Source organism: Anoplolepis gracilipes, chromosome 11, assembly GCF_047496725.1.
Source record: "Anoplolepis gracilipes chromosome 11, ASM4749672v1, whole genome shotgun sequence".
NCBI classification, from domain to species: Eukaryota; Metazoa; Arthropoda; class Insecta; order Hymenoptera; family Formicidae; genus Anoplolepis; species Anoplolepis gracilipes.
The window spans coordinates 7,238,277-7,259,687 of NC_132980.1; the positions used below are offsets into that span (position 1 = coordinate 7,238,277).

Consider the following 21,411-nt stretch of genomic DNA (forward strand, 5'->3'; position numbering starts at 1 on the left):
ATGATTTCGCCCTATAACTTTACTCTCATTCGATGTGGGTCCGCGATATCGTTTCTGTAATTCTAACGCGGGATAAAAGATCGTGTTTGACTAGAAACTACGGGAAAAGTATACAGACAGATGGTGCGGTCTATCCCCGACGAAATATAACATGTGGATCTATATACACGCGACGTGCGAATTTTGCAGAAAATGTGCAAATGGAAATATAGGGAAAAATTCTGGTTACGGAAAAGCACACGATCGGACCGATGAAAAATGTTTTCTTTTCCATAACGTGACCGGAGAATAACTCGTCGTTTCAATTATTTTCCAACGCTGTTGATTCGCGTCGGAGAAACATGACGATATGAGATATAATCTCGTTACATACGAGTGAAAAATTTTTTCCAAAAATATCGAAAAATACGTATTTGAATAATTTATTTCGTTAATTTTACATCAGCTGCAAGAGAAAAATTAATATATAAAAATAAATATTTATCTTCCGTTTTTTATTAATTTTTACTTTGTTAATGTTGATAAAAGTGCTTTGATTTATAATTATATTTAACAACCCATATTTAATTAACTTATAATTATATTTTACACAATTTTATTTAGTACCATCAGATTTCTCAAACCATTAACCTTTTAGTTGAATATTTCATAAAGTAACATATAAAGTGTAATACTCTAAATGTAATATATAATAAAATGTCGTTCCACTTCTTACGAACCACTTTTCGCAAAATGAGCCGTACAAAGTCTCTGAGAGAAACTCTGGAAGTAACTACCGGGCACGATAGTTGGCGCGCTATAGCTATCGTAATTATAACTTACACGCGGCTTTTATAACGAACTGAAAGGGGCAGTGCTTTTTCGCGCGGTGGACCATGGGATGGAAAACCGGCGAGAGACTAGTTCTCGCCGGTTCGCCTCGGGGGTCGTTCGCAAGCGGTTTCTATTTAACATTTAGTCATACGTTCGCGTACATTCGTCCACTATACGCATTCGCCGTAAATCCCGTCACTACATATACATGTACGGCAAATGTGGCAGCGGACAGTAAAGGTAACATGTATCGATATACGAGAGCACGCGTGCGCTGCCGGATCGTTCGTTCCCTTCGATCTCAAAGCCACCCCTGCTCCGGTTTCACGGATGGAATTTCAGGAGAAACGTTTTATACGGTGAGTGCTCTCTCTCTCTCTCTCTCTCTCTCTTTCTCTCTTTCTCTCTCTCTTCTATCTATCTCTCGGCTGGCACGTCGCCTCGAGCGCTTTGTCGGAGGGCAGTTAATTAATAAAAGCTGGAAAGAAGGGAGCGAGCGCACGGGAGCGACGGGAGCACCCGGGCGTTGATTCGCGAGGAGGGGAGAGGAGAAGAAATACGATGGGAAAGGTAAAAGAATAGAATAGCATGCTATCGTTTCATATCGATTCGATCGGTCAAACTTTCCTTGCGATGCAAAACGAGAGATACTCACACGTCGTGAACGAGAAACTTGTCACCACTGTTCTCCAGGCAGATGCCCTTGCTGGTGATTTCGGAGCCGTTGACGGTCACCAGATCCGGGTTCCCGGACTGGAACCACCGGCCGTACCATTGTTCCGGGAACGTGCAGTCTGAAAAACAGGAGAAACAGTTAGAAAGAAGGGGCTCTACCCGCGGGCGATATATACTCGCTCAGTCGAGAAGTTTCTAGATTTTAATCTGAGGATCTGAAACTGTCCGCGCCGGAAACGCAAAACAATTCATACAGCCGTGCGCTATGATATTTCCTAGCCGGCGGGCTTGTACGCGTCAGGGTTACAGGTTCTTCAACAATCCGGCTAAGAGAAACGTAATGAAACAATTGTAACTGGTGTTTCTTTCCGTTTCTCTCCCATTCTCTCGGAAACGAACCGCAGAAAATGTCGAGATCCGCAGGATTATTTTCTCAGCAAAACGCGGCGATTGCGCGGGCTGAAAAGTCCGTGTTTTTCTTCGAATCGAAAGGAAGAAAATATACGTACTGGTGAAACGTTACATCGGTCGAAATATATATATATCCTGTTGTCTATTTCACGATTATCCGAGCTGTAAATTGATTGCAACTGGCTATATTTATCTGGTAGATTATAAAATATGAGCTTTATATCGAACGTAATGCGGGATCTTTCCCTTCAAATCCCGGACGTTTAACGTCTGAGAAGAATGATGGAACACACAGGGAAATATAATTATTATATAAAATATTTTCCTCAAATATTTTCCACGTCCTCGTGTGATTTGATGGCACGAAGAAATCGTCGTCTTTTTTTCCCATTCACTTTTAAATAATCGAAAATAGAGACTAATTGTCTAAACGTTCGTTGAAGTGTTGCTCCGTCACTGCGGGAGAATCTTTTTCCTCCCTCTTCGGGATGGACCGATTCTTTACCGCCCGGTTTTTCATGGGCCGCGAGCGTAAATCCGAGATTCCGCGAATATTTCGGATTCCCCTCGGCAACTGAGTTCGCCGCGAGCTCAAACGAAGTTGTAAAAATGGAGAATCTCCTTAGAGAAATCGGATTATCGTGAAAATGTGAACGAGCGAAAGAGAACTGCTGATTTTCCTTCCTCGTCGCATGATCGTTCATCCTTCTTGGTCCTTCCTCCATTTCTTCTTCTCCCTCTCTTTCTCTCTCTCTCTCTCTCTCTCTCTCTCTCTCTCTCTCTCTCTCTCTCTCTCTCTCTTTGCGTCTGCATCTGTAGCAACGAGGATTACAACAAGGAGCGACGTCGCGATTAAGCATTGTTTGCCGGAAGCATTTTGCATTTAATAAGTCCAAGTGTTTCGGAATCCCAGATGAGCGGAGAATCGACGGTGGGTAGACGAAGCCGGGAGAAGAAGACGAGGATGCGAGGCGGGGGGAGGGGGGAGGGAGTAACAGGAAAGACGACGAGGAATCTTGCGAATTCGCTATAAGAAGATACCGACTTCCTCCCGCGAGGCTGTGTTTCGAAGTTGCGAAAACGGAGAGTCGATGGTAACGACAGCGGATGGGATTTATTAATATTCGAGAGAGAAGTTCGAAAGAGAAAGAGAAAACTGACGTTTTGTAACTAACGCGTTCACGTGTGTGTGTGTGTGTGTGTGTGTGTGTGTGTGTGTGTGTGTGTGTGTGTGTGTGTGTGTGTGTGCCCTGCACGGGAGCGAACCTCTGCCGCGTTTTCCTCTCGCTATCGGATACCGGATTGGTTCTGTTGGACACGTTCGGCCATTACCGCGGCTCTTAATTTCCAATCCGCTCCCGTAGATTACGTTCGGAGAACTACAGCGCGTATCGAGTATCCCCGTAGGTGTCTAATAGCAGGTATATCGCATGACTGCATGTTGTTTCCAGCCGCGATTGCGTCTTCAGTTACATCAATGTAATATCTTTATAAGCTCTACTATAGGTTTTTAAAGATGTCGCCGTCTCTCGATTAACGATAATTAAATTTAAGATTATATTTTATCCGTTCTAGTTTACAAGATTCGAAAAAGCCTTAGCGAATCAGCTTGGGGTAAAAAGGCTGCGGCGTTTTTTATAAAACAATCTAACATTTATTTAGCGATATTACATAGCGACGCGCGCAAGGTATCGTCGACCTTCACCGGAGAAAGAATTAAGGAAAATGAAGAAAAAAATCTAACCGGAGGAAAGGAAGTTAGAGAGAAGGGATAAAGAGAGAAGGAGAAAGTAGGCAGCCACGGTATAATTAACGGAAATTGGAGTTAGGTCAGAAAGCAAAGTTATCGGGGAGAGTTTCGTCGGGAGAGCGCACGGCAACCATTTCGCGCAGGCGAACTAGCTTTTTCCGGGGCAGCCGCTGATATAATTACTAATTAATTACCGTTGCTGCCGCGCCGTTTCGGGGCGAGCGCGCTTAAAAGGACACTGTACGAACAGGAAAACGGAAGTAACTATAATCCACCTCCCAGGTGACTCTGAGCGAGGTGATATACTATACGCGTCGAGCCAACGCTCGTCCATTATAACAGCTTGTCGATGCTGTCCCTGTGACTATTTTAATAGTCGACGTCACACTTGCGGCCATAGTCGATTCTCCATAAAACGACAAAGTTTGCGCAAACGTGCCGTGCGATTATTTTCATTTTCAAGGATGATAGACTTTTTTGTTTTTCCTTGCGAGTCAAGCTTGACAGCTCGCAACTTAACGCGACGTATCGACATACGCTGATAAAACGCGATCCGACAGAAAGGAGACTATAAAAGGCATTTCAGGAAAGTCATTCAAAAATATCATCCGTGCAAATTTCAATTTTTTTTTTTTTTAATCTCATCTTTCCCTATGAAACGCCTTCGCGCAAATTCTTGCCCTTCTGTAATTTATTCAAGTCGAAAAATAACGAATACAATTTGTATCTCTCGATATCTTACGAGTCTGCAGGAAATATCATATTGCCCGGTGCGCGGGACATTTTTTACGTCGATGCTTTTTTTTTCCGGACGGCAACACATTTAATGTCCTTACGTATGGTACGATCTTGTCATAAAGATCGCACCGCGGGAGAACGATTGTAAGAAATAAGAGCGGATTAAAGCTCGAGCCACCATCGGCCGAAAACTCGTATTTTCTGTAAACTGCGCAAACTTCTTTGCAAAAGAGGGAGTGCTCGTTCAAAAAGAAGAAGCTTGCACACTTGCGTAGCGAGATAGAGGGTTCAAGAGCGTTAATCACGAAAACGACCCACGAACAACCGGGAGATCCGAAATCGATATCCCCGAGGATCAAATTCTTATTGTTCTTTTTATCTCGACTGTCGTGATAAAATCCATGAGACCGAAATATTCTGTCGGAGAGGATCTATTTTGTTGTTACATTTTAATAATATTGGAAATTTAAAAATAAACGAAAGGCGCGAATCGATCAATAATGATTATTTTCGGAGAAAGTGATTAATGCATACAAAATTATACGAGAACGTATTAGAAATAACGAATAATAAATAGAAATCCCCCTGTAGATTTTTCATCTTAGTATGCTAACATTTGCTTGTTGTTATTTTATTTTAATTGAATTTTTAGCTTTAAGACAAAACTCTTTCTCCGAGAATGTAAAATTTAAATTTCTTAAGATCTAACAAAAAATAAATATGCAAAGTCTCATAAAACGTTATGTCTTACTTTGTTCTGTGGCAATTTATTTTGCCATTTAATAGCCGGGACATCTATTTAAACTACCGAAAACAATAGGATTATATATTAAAAATAAAACTAAAATTTTAATAATTTATAAATTTCTACGAAAATACGCCATTTTATTTCATACAAAATTCACATGCATATGCATTATTTTCTGTAAACGTAGTATTTTATAATTCCCATATGAATTTGTACGAACTCTCGAATATAAATCATGTTTTTAACAATATTTCTCAACTGTTATAAAATATTTTGAAAATTCTTGTCACCAGCATTACTTTCATCAACTTAACTATCATTGACAAAGTAAAAACAACACAAGGTTTAAATATTAATGTATTAAAATTAATTCATTAATTTGAGTTACAATTAGTTTGTAATTGTATCTTTTACAATTTTTCATTTAATCTTTTTAATTTGGTTTACTCCATGATAAAACATCGCTGGAAAAGCTTAACAATAAACATCAACAGCAAAGTAATACTTAAGAAAAAAAAAAAAAAAAAAAAAAAGAAAGAGATTCGTAGAAATGAACTTGAAGATATCAAAAGTTCCTTAAAATTTGATAAAAACTTGGAAACTCACGTAGCCGTTCGTCGATCAATTGATCATCAGAGGAGTTAAAAAATAGATTATCGAAAAAGTAGAGAGGAAAAAGAAAGTAGGAGACTGCATGTAGAGATTAGCAATTTATACTTGTTAGCCAATGTTCGCGAATTATTGAAAAAATCATTCACGTGTAAGATAGTTCGAAATAAACTTTTTGCTCGTCGACGCAAGATATAACAAGAATAAAATTCAGTACATCATATATAGCACTTTATAATGTATCCCTCTATCTCAAGAATATACTGTAATAAAACAGATAAAATGTCTCTTGAAAAAATAAATAAGATACGTAAAGTTTATAATTGTGTGAAACGTGTAAAACAAAAGTTTGCAAAAAAAAAAAAAAAAAAAACAGCGTGAAACAGAATGAAATAATTTATTACACTTCTGTGAAAGACACGGACAACACTCATCAATTGTTTGCGAGTTAGAGAGCCGTGATTTTCTCTCTCTCCAAACGATTAATTCAATATTTCTGTATACATTTGCGCATACCTATACATCCTCGAGCATCTATCGCTGAGAATGATCGGGTTTCGGATGAAATAACTTGATTAAAATAATCTATCACCCGCTAGTGACAGGGATGATTGGCTATCTCAGTTAAATATGATGGAGGGGCCATCTCTGTACTCGTGCACATAAGCGTCCTATATATATATATATATATTTCTCTCTCTCTCCCTCCCTCTTTTTCTTTCTTTCCTTCTTTCTTTCTCACTCTCTCTTTCATTTCGTCGCATTCGCTCGCTCACACAGTTAGCCTGATATTTTCTCCTGGCTAGCTCTCCACCTCTGTATCGACAGAGGCAAATTGATTGGTAATATGTGGGCACTGCCCATCTACCAACCTCCGTGACATTTACCAACGGAAATGCCTCGTTTTTTCCGATATCCGAGCTTGAAAGAGTCGCTGAGAGGGCTTTTACCGTAGGAAATGAATATTACAGGAATGGATATCGTGCATCGGCACCTGGCCGACGATATTACAACGTTCGCGAACATATACGTACAGTTATGGTGGCTGAAAACACAAAAAAGAGCATACACGCGCGTCTAGAGCAGTAGTAAAGAGATGAAATCAGACATATGCAAGAAATCCGCAGAAAGGATGGCTATTTAAAAATGTTTCATAAAATATCGGTAAATATGCACATAAAACGTGTATTACATGTATTACGTATATAAATATTTTCCTCCCAAATATTTATATGTATTCGAAATTAATTATTACAGAAAAAAAGTAGCTTTTCAATTATATCAAACTTGCATCCGAGCGTATCGAGTCCCAGGCAGCTAATGACAAAAATTGGAAACATACGCGCAAGAAAAGGGGGAAAAAAAAAAAAAAACAATTTCTTGATCTACGAATATTCTAATCCCGTGAGTGATGCATGCAGACGTTGCGATTATTGCACGTATATTGACTACGTCAGCGAGTGATTGCGTGCACATCGTGCGTGCAAATGCCGCGATGATACGTCCTGAGAAACGCGTCAAATATGAGTGACAACGTCCTGCACAGATATATAGGAATTAGGGGAGCGTATTGGAAACCGATCGACGTATATACGACCAATGAGACGCACCGAAGACGAATGTGCCAATCATCTCAAAGGGATTGTACATGACAGCTACTTGGTCTTTAGTTTATTCGAAGACATCTTCTAGTAGCAAGTCTTACTGTCCCTCTCTCTCTCTCTCTCTCTCTCTCTCTCTCTCTCTCTCAATCTTTCTATCTTTTTCTCTTTCGGATTAACAGTCTGTAATTGTGTATGATGATAAAAAATGCTTGGTATAAATATATGATATCTTGAAATTTTTATCATGATAAATATTTTTTATATAATTAACGAAAAAAAAAATAGATTTTTAACATAATATAAGAAGCAAAGAGTAGACAACATTGACATATTTCTTCGAAATGTATCTCCTACTGAAGATTTCTCCTTTCAAACCATATACATGTCAACAAGATATTCCTTTTCACGGCAAGAGAAGAGCAGAAAAAAGAGCGAGAAACGTTTCATCTCTATTAAAAATTTCCTTTACCGAGTTCTACAAAGTAGATATTTAATTAAATACAAGAAAGACTGAAATCCCCATGCGAGCGCGAACGCGTCTATATGTATCTATGTATGTTTATGTGAGTATGTGTACGAGTACGAGTGCTCGGGCGCGCTTACATGTGATCAATATATATCCGGGTCAGTGATTATCCGAGCCTTTGTTGCACGTTTTCTATTGTTATTATACGTTTAAAGTAGTTTCCGGAACAAAAAATATTTGCATGCCGCGAGACGTGAAATGGGAGCGCCTAACGTTATTAACGGCGCGGATAAAAGAAGGATGCCTAGGATTTTAATATAAAAGCGGACGAGAGTTCCGCCGTAAAGATGTTTTTATAACGCGTGTTTACGTAATGCGCCTTCAACATGAAGCGACGAGAGTAAAATTGCATTCATTCAATTCCTAAATTCGATTGCGGGGCATCCGGTGTATGTAATCGCCGTCATCAACATACAAAAGCGGGCGCTCTGGAAACCTGGATACCATATGAGAATTACTCGCTCCATTGTCTTGCAAATTATTTTCCAACGGCGAAACTGTACGCGGAACATTAGAGAACGGTCGTATTTTATAAATCCACATGAATTAAATTTCGCGTGTGCCGCTTTTCAGCGAAACTTCCGTGCGTTTTGCGTCGCGCGGAATAAAATTTCACGTTCCACGTGTGCGTGTGCGTGTGTGTCATGTTTCCGATAAATATTCATTTTACCATGATTAATTCGAACGGCATTTATAGCGCTTGTTTGATTTTATCGGTACAACTAATATGGAAAAATTTGACTAATATGGAAAAAAGTTACGTTCGACATTTTTTTCTTTTCGCTGAGAGAAGATGGTTTGTGCAGATTTTATTCTATGTATATGTAATTGTAATTTATAATGTTAATGTGCGTAATATATACCGCGAGAAATATCGTTTACAAAGTTATATGATTTCCTCCGTCACGCGTCTCCGGCCAATTTTATTCGCCCACTTAAGACTACTGGCGTTTCAATTTCGCGATATCATCGAATCGCTGATGGGTAGTATTGTGCGCGTAGCCGACGCGTCACTTTTCCCAGGAAACACCATTTTCCGCTCGGTGAGACTTCCGTCCTACCGCCGCCACATGCGGCGTATTATAAATTGAGATAGAGAATCCTATATATACAACACGAATAACCGATGCCGGGAAACTGTTGCTGGGGCGGATTCGGCACACCCGAAAAACGATTGTGCAAGTTTCCCCGCTCTTTCTTACTTTTCTTCCTTTCCCCTCCTTTCCTTTCACTCTGCTCCTCGATCTCTCGCTTCAATGGCATCAGCTATCGATTTCATTCGTTTCGTCGGAAATTAAATACACAAGAATCCTCTCGCGCGCAACACCAGCAGTCATTTATATACAACCGTGTATCTATCGTTGGATAACCACACCCACCTACTTGTTGAGGGAAAGTTAAGGGGGAAACAATGTGTGAATTCTTTATAGAGCTTGATACAATGCCACTTGTGACGCGGAAAAAAACATTAAGAAACAAAATTGATTGTACAGAGTTTTTAATTTATAACTATATCTTTTTTTAGTGCAACTAAATAATTGTTGAATTTAATGGAAAATAATTGTTGACAATTTTAGTCGGTACAACCAATTTTTTTTTCGCAGTATATATATATATATATATATATATATATATATATATATACATACACTGTCGGTGAAATAAAGGTTCAGAAATAAAATATGAGACGATCAAGAATTAATTACACGCTGCGTACACTGTATGTTGTATACGAGAGACTAATAAAAAATTTTTCATTGCGAAAGGTAGTTGAAATAAAATTGAGCGCGGTTTCTTAAATTAGTCAATTTTCTCAATAAATATATATTACTCGGTAGATATTCAAACATTTTTCCTATAAAAAAAAGACATTTAAAATATAATGAAAATATATATAAGATGTTAAATATACGATACAATATCAACGCATCATAATTCACCGTATTTATTACGTTCTGTGACGAGTTGTGCCATGTTTCCGCGTGTAATCGTATGCGCTTTTAATATCGGTCCCGAGAAATTTATTACGGCCAAAGCCAATCAAATATTACGGTTCCAACGGACACGGCTGTTTCGTCGTTGAGAAATGAGAGTGGCTAATTATTTTCACCCCTGACACGCAAGTTTACGCGTTAACGACGCCACTCACGCACGTGCGTGCATGCATTACACATGTGCATATATTACTGTATCATTTGGCAAGTCGGCACCGGACAATTTTTGCTGCCCGTCGTCAGAACGATATTTGCGCGTTCGAGACAACTTTTTCCTTTCTTTCTACCTGATTCCGGGGCATCGTGAATGCCTAACCCGCACTGGCTTCCTCCCCCTTCTCCGTCGGTGTCCTTCGCCAAAAAAGATACCGGGAATTGCGAAGGTGAAGGGAAGGGCATTTTCAATATCTACTATATTTCCGCCACTGCCGTTTCCACCCTCTAGATATCTACCAGGGAAGGTAACATTGTACGCCCCCTGTCACTACATTTTAATATTTCAGGATTCAATGATATCGCTCTACTCGCCCAGCTGTGCTCAACTTAACCGATAAAACATCCCGTCGACGCTATTTTATTGGTCATAAAGGTCGCCGCAAACAGGTCCCACGGGCAATTATAGAGTGCTTACATCTCTACGCAAATTGGGATATTAATAATTAGAAGGTTAATTTATTTTCAAGATACCGCATTGATCATGTTTTCTGAGAGAGATGGAAAATCGCTTTTCCCGTCGTTAATTATAAAGTTAACATTTTATACATGTGCTCTTTCGTGCGCATTTCGGAAGCGCTTTTTCGACTGTCATTGCCGATACGTATTTGAAATCGATCATCGTAAACTGGAATGCTACATTTTCCCGCAATGTAACGAGATGACAGCCGGTATCGACCGGTGTTAAATTATCCGCGTCAATTTGGAAAATTCTATGTAACTCGTTGCGATATGATTCCCTTGTTGGAAGTATCAAAAGAGGTATCGTCGCGTACAATGCGGTCGATGAGGCGTGTGGTCCGCGTTATAAAATCAGTTTAATGATTTCTCTTTGTTTACAGCTGTCGTACTTTACACGCGAACACCAACAAGCCGTATATTCAATTGATTTCGATACGCCACTTGATACAATACGATAACAGATCGGAAAATGCCAAAACATTCGAGCGTCAGTAGAATGTACTCGGAAATACGTAAAAAAAAATATACTATCAATTAAATAGCCCGAATAAAAGAGGCATACAATCAAGTATTTTTTTTTTTCATTCGATGATTCGTTCGCACACTAGTGTTAATAATTTTTAATTACAATATTAGAAAAAGCTATCATTTATTTATATTATCATTTTATTTCTCGTGTATCTTAATTCAGACAAGTAACAAATTCCCATTGTCGATACAATAATAATATCACGATAGTAATGCTATCTTTCTTCGAATATACAGTTGTTTGAGCATACGATTTATCGTTCAAAATATTTCGCCGCTATTCCTCGTATCGTTCATAGGGCTTATCGATTCGCCCGGAGTTTCTCCCTCCCTCCCTCTCTCTCTCTCTCTCTCTCTCTTTTCCGAAGCGTCAAGTTTGAGTTTCACTGACGGTATTCGTTATGAAGTTCGAGTAACGGTGGTGCAGTCAAGCTCCAAGGGGAGGCAAGGTATGGAAGAGATTCGCCCATCCCACCGATCTCGGCATCCACCCTTGAGTTTATAATACGCCTTCCTTCCCATAACTGTATATTTCATGAAATCGCCGACTAACGCGGGAAGAGAATCTTCCGGCACGGATTCCAAATATCTGCTCGAATTGTGCGTCGAAACGCGAATTATACGCATCCGCGAGAGAGATACTCGAACGAGATTTCGCGAGAGCGCGTCGCCGCGGGGGTTACAACTTACGACCACAAAAGCGCGAACGCGTTTATTACTATTTTGCACTGAGTAATATTAACGTGACGTTAGAAATCTCACAACAGCGCGTGGTAGTTGGGTTGATCGAGTTTAGATTGATAACTCGATTTAATTAATCATGAATTATCGATTTTCATTTCCCTCCCAAACAAGATTTCTATCGAGAAGACAAACTCGAATTAATCTGAATCGCGTCAACGACAGACATTGCGACGTAATGATTTTTTGCGATATCAAAGAACCCCCTGTTCGTTTTCCACTCGTTTCTTATCGCGAGCACGACGAAAATTCGCGTGGTATAATATGTGCGAGATCATCCGCGAGTGTTTCATTAAGCCGAGTGTTGGCGTCGCGACGCCCAGGGACACACGGTCGTCGTTATAAATAACAATAAGCGTCCACGTGGATGGCAAACATCGTAAAACCTTCCGCAAACAGGGGGTGGACTGGATGCCGGCTACACGACAGACGGCGGCGCGAAAAGATTCTCGCTTTCTCTCTCTCTCTCTCTCTCTCTCTCTCTCTTTCAAGATGCGAGCAAGTGTTTGATAGAGAAACGCCGAGATCGGATAGAATATCACTTCCGTGGATGGAATACAATCAGCCAAGGACGTACAGTGAGAAAAGCCGCGAGCGACCCGTCGTGAAATACGAATTGGGAAGCGTGCCTAGTCGCGCCTCACCGGGATATACCGATTTATACGGGGGGATGGGAGGGGAAGCGGGGAGAAGAAATCCCTCCGGCGCGCCGAGAGAGGGTGGTCCGTCAAATAGGCTAGGGGAGAGACGAGTGACGGGAAACTAGCGTATCCGAAAATATGTTGCAGCTGCACAGCACGTAGCCCGTAATCTTGCCACGAGTCGCCGCGGGAGACGTTTGACCCTTTGGTCAACGAGTTATCGCGGTGGGATTACGATGGGATTTCTGATTTGAAACGAAATGTCGTGTTCTCGTCGAGTATGATTACCGCCGAGAATCCGCGACGAGGAAAAGAGAAAGAAATATATATATATATATATGTGTGTGTGATTGTGGATAAAGATTTATTTATACGGAGCAATTTTCGAACAATATCGCGTGCAAGGACGGCAGCTCGTGCACAACGTGTGTAACATGATTGCAGTTTGATGGTGCCAGATGCTGTCCAATCTTTCGTGGCGAATTTAATCTTTCGGCTATAGACGGATGGATGGACGTCGCTTCTCGTTGTGTGTGTGTGTATACAGCTCTCGTATCATAAATTATTAATACAATCATAATTCATCGTCCGGTACGTTAACAGGCGCGAAATGAGGAAAAAGAAATTCACGGATCGTTCCGGTGGCTAATAAATCGCCGTTAGCGAGGAAGCGCGTTATAATTCTCGCGTAATTGAAATATGTTTCTCCGGGCGTCCGCAATTCGTACTCATTGCGCGCGGTGCTAAAAGAAAAAAATAAGTGCACCCGACGATGCATCTTAGTGGGGAACGCTTTTTCCACGATGAATATCATTATCTGTAATACCCTGCAACATTTTTTTAAAATAACGAGAGTGACTCGGAATTTTATGAACACGTTTAGAGGTAAGCGGAAAAGTGGAGTGCATTGAATTGTTTCTAATGTATTCATTCGCTTTCGAAATCATTTGATCTAGCGTTAATAAAGCGATCTTTGACTGTTAATAAAATAAATAAACAAACTTTCCTTTGCATCCAAATCGTTCGATAATTTCGCGAGCATACCTGACTTATCATTTTCCAGCCGCACGAATCACCGTAAACATTCGGGGTGGCTGCTCCATCCGGTGCACACGCATATGTATATATGTGTGTGTGTGTGTGTCTGTTGTGTATATAAATTACGGATGGGATCGATAGCCTTTACGATCCAGACGCAATAGCGCATATACGATAAAGAGGCTTTAGACACTGGCGCGAGCACCGACTAAATTCACGTAAACACACTAACTCGATGAAACGTGTAAATCGTAAAAGATACAGCCGACGCCTATAGGCGGGCATTTCAAGGGCTCGCCAAGGTATTAACCGTTGGGATGATCTCTGCGAACAATTTATTGCGTTTACCCTCCGTGGAACCTTTCCGGTGTCGGGTTTACGGCCGTAGCGAGTCGATAGAAACGCAATATCCGTTTTATAAAGTTGCTAGAAAGATAAGCGCACGCAGAGGGAAAGAGAGAGAGAGAGAGAGAGAGAGAGAGGGAGAGAAAGTCGAGAAAGCGACCCTCCTCGCCAAAGCCGTTAAAACGCGATAGTTTTCGTGGTTCTCCAATTCATCTTACACGCGTAACCCTCCATTTATCAAAACTACGCGCGAAAACAAGCGACCGTAAGAAATACGGAGTTGGGCCGGAAGTTGCGCGAAAACTTTCCGAAAGGCGTTACGTATTACGCTTATTATATTACACTTGTTTCTCACTTGTAAACACGCGCGCGTATAAAACTCGTACATATCTGTAAATTTTTCCGCGGCTTACTCCGTATATATATATTAATATCCATCGCGCCAAGTTTTGCTCCGCGTTCGGTTATCGAGATCGAGAGCAAATTCTACGCGAATTAAAAATAAAAAAAAATAAAAAAGGTAAATAAAAAAACGCAACGGTCGCACGCGACTCGCCCAAGGCGGTTCGTTTGATCTCCCGGTAAATTTACTGAGAAATTAATTGTACGGCGCGTAGCGCGGTCGAATCGGCGGGCGCATTTCCCTCACTCACACACACATACAACATATATATATATATATTTTCTGTTATTTCGCGCGAAGCCGTATTCGCGTGGCACAGTCACGCGCGGAATTATACGGCGGCGGTAATACTTTGCCCTCTTCGAAGGAGAGTAGACTAAACAGCGCTTCCATTCTCCGTGTCTTTCTCTTCTCTCCCCCCTCCCCCGCCCCGTCACCCTTGCAGGAATATACCTCGCTATTGTTAGAGTTAAAGCCTGAGTGACAATATCTGGATGGCGGCATCGGGTGGCCCGAGGTAACTGGAGCATCCGCTTTGTACGCCCAAGATCGTAAATTCAATTCTCGTTCCCGTTGTCCCACAGGCGTAAAACCACCCCTCCCCCTCCCCCTCCCCCACCCCTGCCCCTCACCGCTCACCGACGACATGCGCGTAGCGATACTTCCTGCCGCAACTTCCGGGCGACGCGCTTGTACGCATGCCTCTTCTCCGGTAGACGTAAAGTGAATATTATAAATGTCGCTCGCGTGCCATAACGCTTGCGAGTCAGCGACGGTGAACTTGGCTTAACTTAGTTAACGAACGAGGTCCTGGACGAGAGGGAAGGGGGCGGGGGGAGGGAAGGAAGAGCGGTGGATGACGTGAGATGCGAGAGGGATAGGCGCGGAAGGCAAACGTCGCCGAAACGCGCGACGTTTTCAGCTTCCCGAGAAAATTGAGGGAGAAGCAGGCATCCCGAGTTAGTATTTACACGAATATGACATCGCGAAACTTTCCCCAATAGCGTATTAATCCTATGAACATCAACCGAAAATCGATACGCATGTATGTTTTTTTTTAGATAAATCTTTAGAGGCCGGTTTTTCCAACGATTAACATCCCTTCAGCATTTTCTTTTCAGAAATTATCTGAAAGGAATGAAAATATAGTTTACCAAAGTCAAAATTAATCAACATCGGAAAAACCTTGATCCTAAAACGGATAGAATAAATAAGTTTGCAATCAGATGTCACTAAATCTCAACAAATTAGCACTACTTAAACATAAATAACATGTATCACCGATTGCGAAAGTTAAACTGTGTATTTTGTTTTAAAAATATTCAAAAATATACTTACAAACTTATGATTAAAAAAGATAAATGTATAACATAAATTATAAAATACTTGATATTATATCATTGATATTTTTTCTCGTTACAGATGTTTATCTTGTTTTAAATTACAAAGTAGTGATTATTTGATAATAATGGTGAGAATATTTATGATCTTTTGAACCAACTTTTATATTATTCGTGGATATAAATATGTTGATAAACGATTCGCCATTGACTCCAATAATTTCAACAAACGCGCAGAATCGGATGACAATCGCATATGCGATTTGTCGCTTTGTAAATTCGCGAAAATTTAAATGTTTCGACCGAAAAAATAATAAAAACAGTATTCCACGGCGTGTCGATGGAATAATTTGACGCACCGTTTCATCCAATTTGTCCGGTAAAAGAAACAATTGTCCTCTGTAAAATGTCATTTTTATTTTCTTTCTTTTTGCATTGTAGCTGTAATTAGCCATTTTCATTTGTGGATATTTCAAAGAGAGAACGGCGCTGCCGCGTATATTTTAAAGTTATTTAAAATCATGGGGTGCACGCGCTCGCAATTTTAGTTATTACATATTAAAAGAACTTTATAATATGCGAGGTGCGCTTTTTATATTCACATTTATATGCAAGAGAAATAGTTTTTTATTATATCAATATTCAATAATATTTTAGCTCTGATATTATAACAAACGATAGAGTTGCAAAATACAGCAGGGCATATCAAGACATACCCCGAGGCAATATCGAAACACTATATAGCTACTAATAGATTAACGAGGTCGTTAAACCCACTTTAATCTCGCGAATATAGCAACCCTGGTCTATAGATGGTGCACTCTACATTGGGACGACGCGTCGGTTATGTCAAGAAACCCGCATGCCGTAATTGTGTGTAATCGCTGTAAGTTACGTTTATGGTGATCGTAAAACTGCCGCGGAGAGCGAATTAAGATGAAATTCAACGGAAGCCAGGTATCAGTCGGAAATCGACATATGAAACAATTCCGGTAAACAAGAGATTCGATGGGTCTTTGATGTACAACCGAAATACGATACTTTATTAAATATAACGGAATAATATTCATATAAATTGAAACAAAATTGCTCTACAATCGTGTTACAATTTGCACTTTTTCGTGTTTTAATTGTTTTACGTTATTGTATATTTTAGTATATAATAAACGTGCAGTTGTGCTGTAAAGTTTAAATACATGTCATCGTTTGATCACAATAAAAATAAATGGTACGAGAGAGATAAACAAATTGTTGCATAAGATATTCGCTCGAGTGAGCCGTTAAAATATTATATGTTGCATAAAATGCCGTGTCACACACGCGAGAGAAAATTTCGAACACGGAACGTCAAAGTGTCATCGCACCAGCGATCACATATGTGCCAGAAATCGTCGCTATAGAAATAATTATTCTCTTCAACGTAATCTCCATTTATCCGCGTCTCATATAAAAGAGCTTACAAGTAGCTATACCATATAAAACAAAGCGTAAAAATATGATATATCACATTCCAGGGTGTTATACGAGGCAAGCTAATGTGTGCTATCTTGCATTATCCTTGCCGGCTTATCAATATCTTTCCCGTCGTATTATTAGACGCTCGACGCAAGCATAAGCGCTACGGATATTCGCGCGGATTTTATAGGGCTAACTAGGGATTAACCGCGCGTTTACCCCATTTATCCCATAAACCCGATTAAGGCGATTGCGAGGCGAGTTCGTTAACCGGGCTCGAACGATTTGCGTGACTCTGGATTCGATGCGGCGCGTGTTGACCGTTATTGCCGACCCGCCGACCACGATCGATTGCCAAACGGGAGAAGCCCTTCGGTAAAAAAGGATTCCGTCGTAATCCGTCGTCGTGAATTAATCGCGTTCCATTACGTGACTAATAGGCCGTTGGATTCGCCTCGCAAGGAACTTCTCTCTAATGCAAGCGAAACGGGATAAACGCACGAAGCGCTTTCGTCGAATATACGATGATATCGCGCATGAAGCGCGTGTGAAACGCGCGCACAATCCAGATTTATTTCGGTCGATCGCGCTTCGCATGATGAATAGAGTATCGGATGATATTTTTCACTGTCCGAACACGTACTCTATCTCACTCGCGCACGTTCCGATCGGTGCGAGGGATAGAGAGGAAAAAAAGAGACTCCTTGACAGACTGTGATATTTTCGTTGGTATGGGAATTTGACGGTGCGGTATTTCTTTCGTTCGCGTTCATATATATTCGGCCGAATCCGGGGCTGTGACGTGCAGAGTACTCGGAAAGTACGAACGATATTTTATCGATAAATATATAGTCTATCAAAATTGCCTCAGCTGGCGGTAAACAGTGGCACTTGTAGCTAATTTTGATTATTATTGATTATTCCATTTTCCTCATGTATAATAAAAATTGCTGTCAGACTGATGATACATAATTACACGAAAAATTAAAATGATTGCCTTATTCGAGGAATACCGTCTGATGATTCAGCTCACAAGACATTCTCGTAAACGTCAAAATAGAGCCCCATTCCGCTCAATTGTATAGAACGGCCATATCTATATATATATATATATATATATATATATTTATACACGGTGGCGTGTGACAAACGATCCTCTACGTCTAGCAATATATCCTCGTCCGACTTAAGCGTGGCGGTCGCGTTCACGTGGTCGAAAAGGGCAGAGGTGGTTGCGCCGTGGCGGTCATTAAATTTTTATTCCGGTTTTATGCGATTTGCGTGCCAGCGTGGCAAAGAGTGGCGGAAGGCAGGAAGAGAGAGAGGGGGAGAAGAGACTTAATGATGATGTATAGGGGCCGAGCGACGGGGCGACGTGAAAACGGTCGCGGGAGGGTGCCGTTATATTTTCACCAACGAGAGAAGAGTTTAAATACAAGGAAGGAAAAAGAGAGAAAGTGAGAAAGAGAATTGAAGCTACTGTAGTTGAAAGAATACTACAGGTATATGATTCCCCAGCTAGAGGTGCGATATTTTATTCGCCGCTCGCGCGCTATCTGATTGCAGAACGAAATGCACATTCCCTCTGGACTCTTCCTGGAATGCTGAAGAATGATTCATATGCGACCGAGCAATTTCCACAATAAGAAAAATTGTTGGGTAAATATACAAAACACTCTCTGTTCCTGACGATAAACACAAGATCATAAAATCATAAAATTATCATAAAGTTTCTTCTTTTTTACTATTTCGTGTTGACTCAAGACCGTATATTTTCCGAGAAAATGTTTCTCTGAGAATGCTAAAATTTTTTTTTATTTCAACTATATATACAATATATATCTCATAACTGGAAATTGCATCTTTCTCTTAAAGGCTTGTTATAATGTTAAAAATTTATTATTATGTATCTTCGCGCGATAATGATTTTTTAAGTTGTTCGACAAACTTATTGGCCCGCTTTTTCGAGCGAGACAAGCGGCAGAAGGAAAATCCGATTTTTTTCAAAGTATTCCGTTGCGAATAAGCGCATTATACTGGCTGAATCTCATGGTGAATATATCCTATCCGGGTCAGATGTAAATGCAGCTATTTATGAAACCTGACATCTCCATTCCGCGAACGTTTCCGCGTGCGCGCACGTTAGGATTTCCACAGATGCCCAGCCGTTGACATTTCAGGAGAGGACACGGGAGCGCCTCTCTCTCTCTCTCTCTCTCTTCTCTTCCCTGATAATATTTCTCCTCCGCAATCGTGGACAAACGTGATGTGTGCATTTGATATCGTCGGCCGCTTTTCCGCACATTTGTAAAACACTTTATGAAGCAACTGTTCATAGAGTACGCTGTTAAATCCTGCGGCTGGAAAAGTTATCCCAATCCGCTAAGAAGCTCTTCTTCCATTTCAGATGCAATCCAAGCATAGAGGCAATCCTAGCAGTAACATTCAATTAAAGTTTTTTTTTTCTTTTTCTTTTTTTTCAGTAAATGCAATCCGCGTATCATAAAAGCAATTTCGCGCTATAAATGTCGAGCAAAACTTTTAGAGACGTCATGAAAGCGGCCCAAGTTTATGGTTAGCGAAGTAAATTGCATTTGCGACAGTCATTAAAGCCATTAGAGGAATTATTGAAAATAAATGTATCCGATCGATTTTTTATTGCACGCAGTAATCTGACGGATCCGTATTACACGCACGTGTTCATCACCGAATTACCGAGGATAAAACGACTCACGGATTATCATCCATCTCTCTCCCGTGCGCGTACGACGATAAAATAAAATATTTAATAATCACCGAAACGCGTGCGGATTTGTAATTTTCGATTCCTACACGTCGGGTATCTCTTACCGAAAAACTATTGTCCCGAATCGTCCCGAGAGTACTTATAATTAATATTGAATGAAGGAAACTCGTATTAGTGATTATTCGACAGTCGAGTTATCGAGAAGAGACTAACAGGCTCGTTAAATGAGAATAAATTATTATTATCTCGAGACACGATAAAATTTCTATTCTTGAGACTGGATAAAAAAATTCAATTCGATATATTATCACACAAATTGGAGGCGCGTGTAATTCGTACAAATTGCAAGAACGCGTTTATAAATAGGATAGCGTGTTGCGGCGCGGCTGCCCCGCGCCAGTCGCATTATATATATATATACGGCTGTCTAATAATTAAGCAAGAAACAGCTCCATTTGTGCCGCTATCGAATAAAAAAACACGAGGCTTCGAAAAGGAAGACGGCCGAGAATCACGCGATCGCCGGCCATGGTCGCTCGCGGACGTTTGAGACTGCATCGATGTGATACATATGATTTTAATTTTAATAATGGCCGCAAATTAATTGGATATCGTCGGCGCGCGGTGGCGTGCCAATGACAGGTCAAACGGTGGCGTCGGAAGCTCGTACGCAATTTCTACATACGCGCATATACACGACGGGCGTGTGCACGCACTCTCTCTCTCTCTCTCTCTCTCTCTCTCTCTCTCTCTCTCTCTCTCTTCCTCTATATCTACCTGTCTTGCTCCCCGTATATCCATTCATTCTCTATCTCTCTCAGCATATTCGTTATCATAACCATTATTTGATATTTAAAATTTGTTATAATTACTAAAATAATCCATAAAGTTGTGCTGTCCAAACTATCGTAGAATTAACTTTTCAATGGACTGGTTAAGAGGCAGTAAAATTAATGACTACGCATTATGTTCCTTTTATCGGACGGTCTAAATATGGCCTCAGGCGTACTGTAACTGTCAACAGTAATTTTCCGTGATATTGCACATAATTTAATACATTTAACGTTATCAATTTACTCATATTATTTAGTTCAATTTGATACGCCGCCAATACACGTATACGGAATCGAGGTCGAAATATGTTGCGTTAGTTCGCAATGTAATTATAATTTGAAATTATTTTGTACACAACATTATATACATAACGTATACAGTGCGCGATGATATAATATTAATATAATATTAATGCGTCTAATGATCCTAGAAATTAATGCTCTGACGCAACGTTCAGAATCAATAATTAATTACTGCAGTAATCCTTAATAAAGCTTACTCTTACGACGTGATGCATCGCAAGCAGATTAATGGTTACTGTCACGTAATTGAATCTAAAAATATTTTAAATTCTCATACACGCGCCTTATAAATGTATATCAATATTCTCTGTGCGTATCAATACTTTCTATATACATACAACGGAAAGGAAGGGTTTCCGTTCTTATATTTTATTGTGCACCTCAGGAAATTACACTCCTTTCCATCAATTCTATCTCGTACGCATTGTATTGAAATGATTGCCAGGGAAAATAGAGATGTCATTGTAACAGTCCCAAAGTCGAAAAGGGAAAGCC

General features: G+C 40.3%; 1 protein-coding gene across 6 annotated transcripts in view; it reads right to left on the reverse strand.

The window, feature by feature from the left end:
• The window catches only part of LOC140670932 (uncharacterized), a 246,676-nt gene that overhangs the window by 66,987 nt on the left and 158,278 nt on the right, over window positions 1-21,411 (reverse strand). For all 6 annotated transcript variants that reach the window (XM_072901841.1, XM_072901839.1, XM_072901840.1 and 3 more), the window contains one exon: window positions 1,469-1,607. In XM_072901841.1, the coding sequence (XP_072757942.1) occupies window positions 1,469-1,607 (139 nt within the window). The remainder of the gene's footprint in view (window positions 1-1,468; window positions 1,608-21,411) is intronic.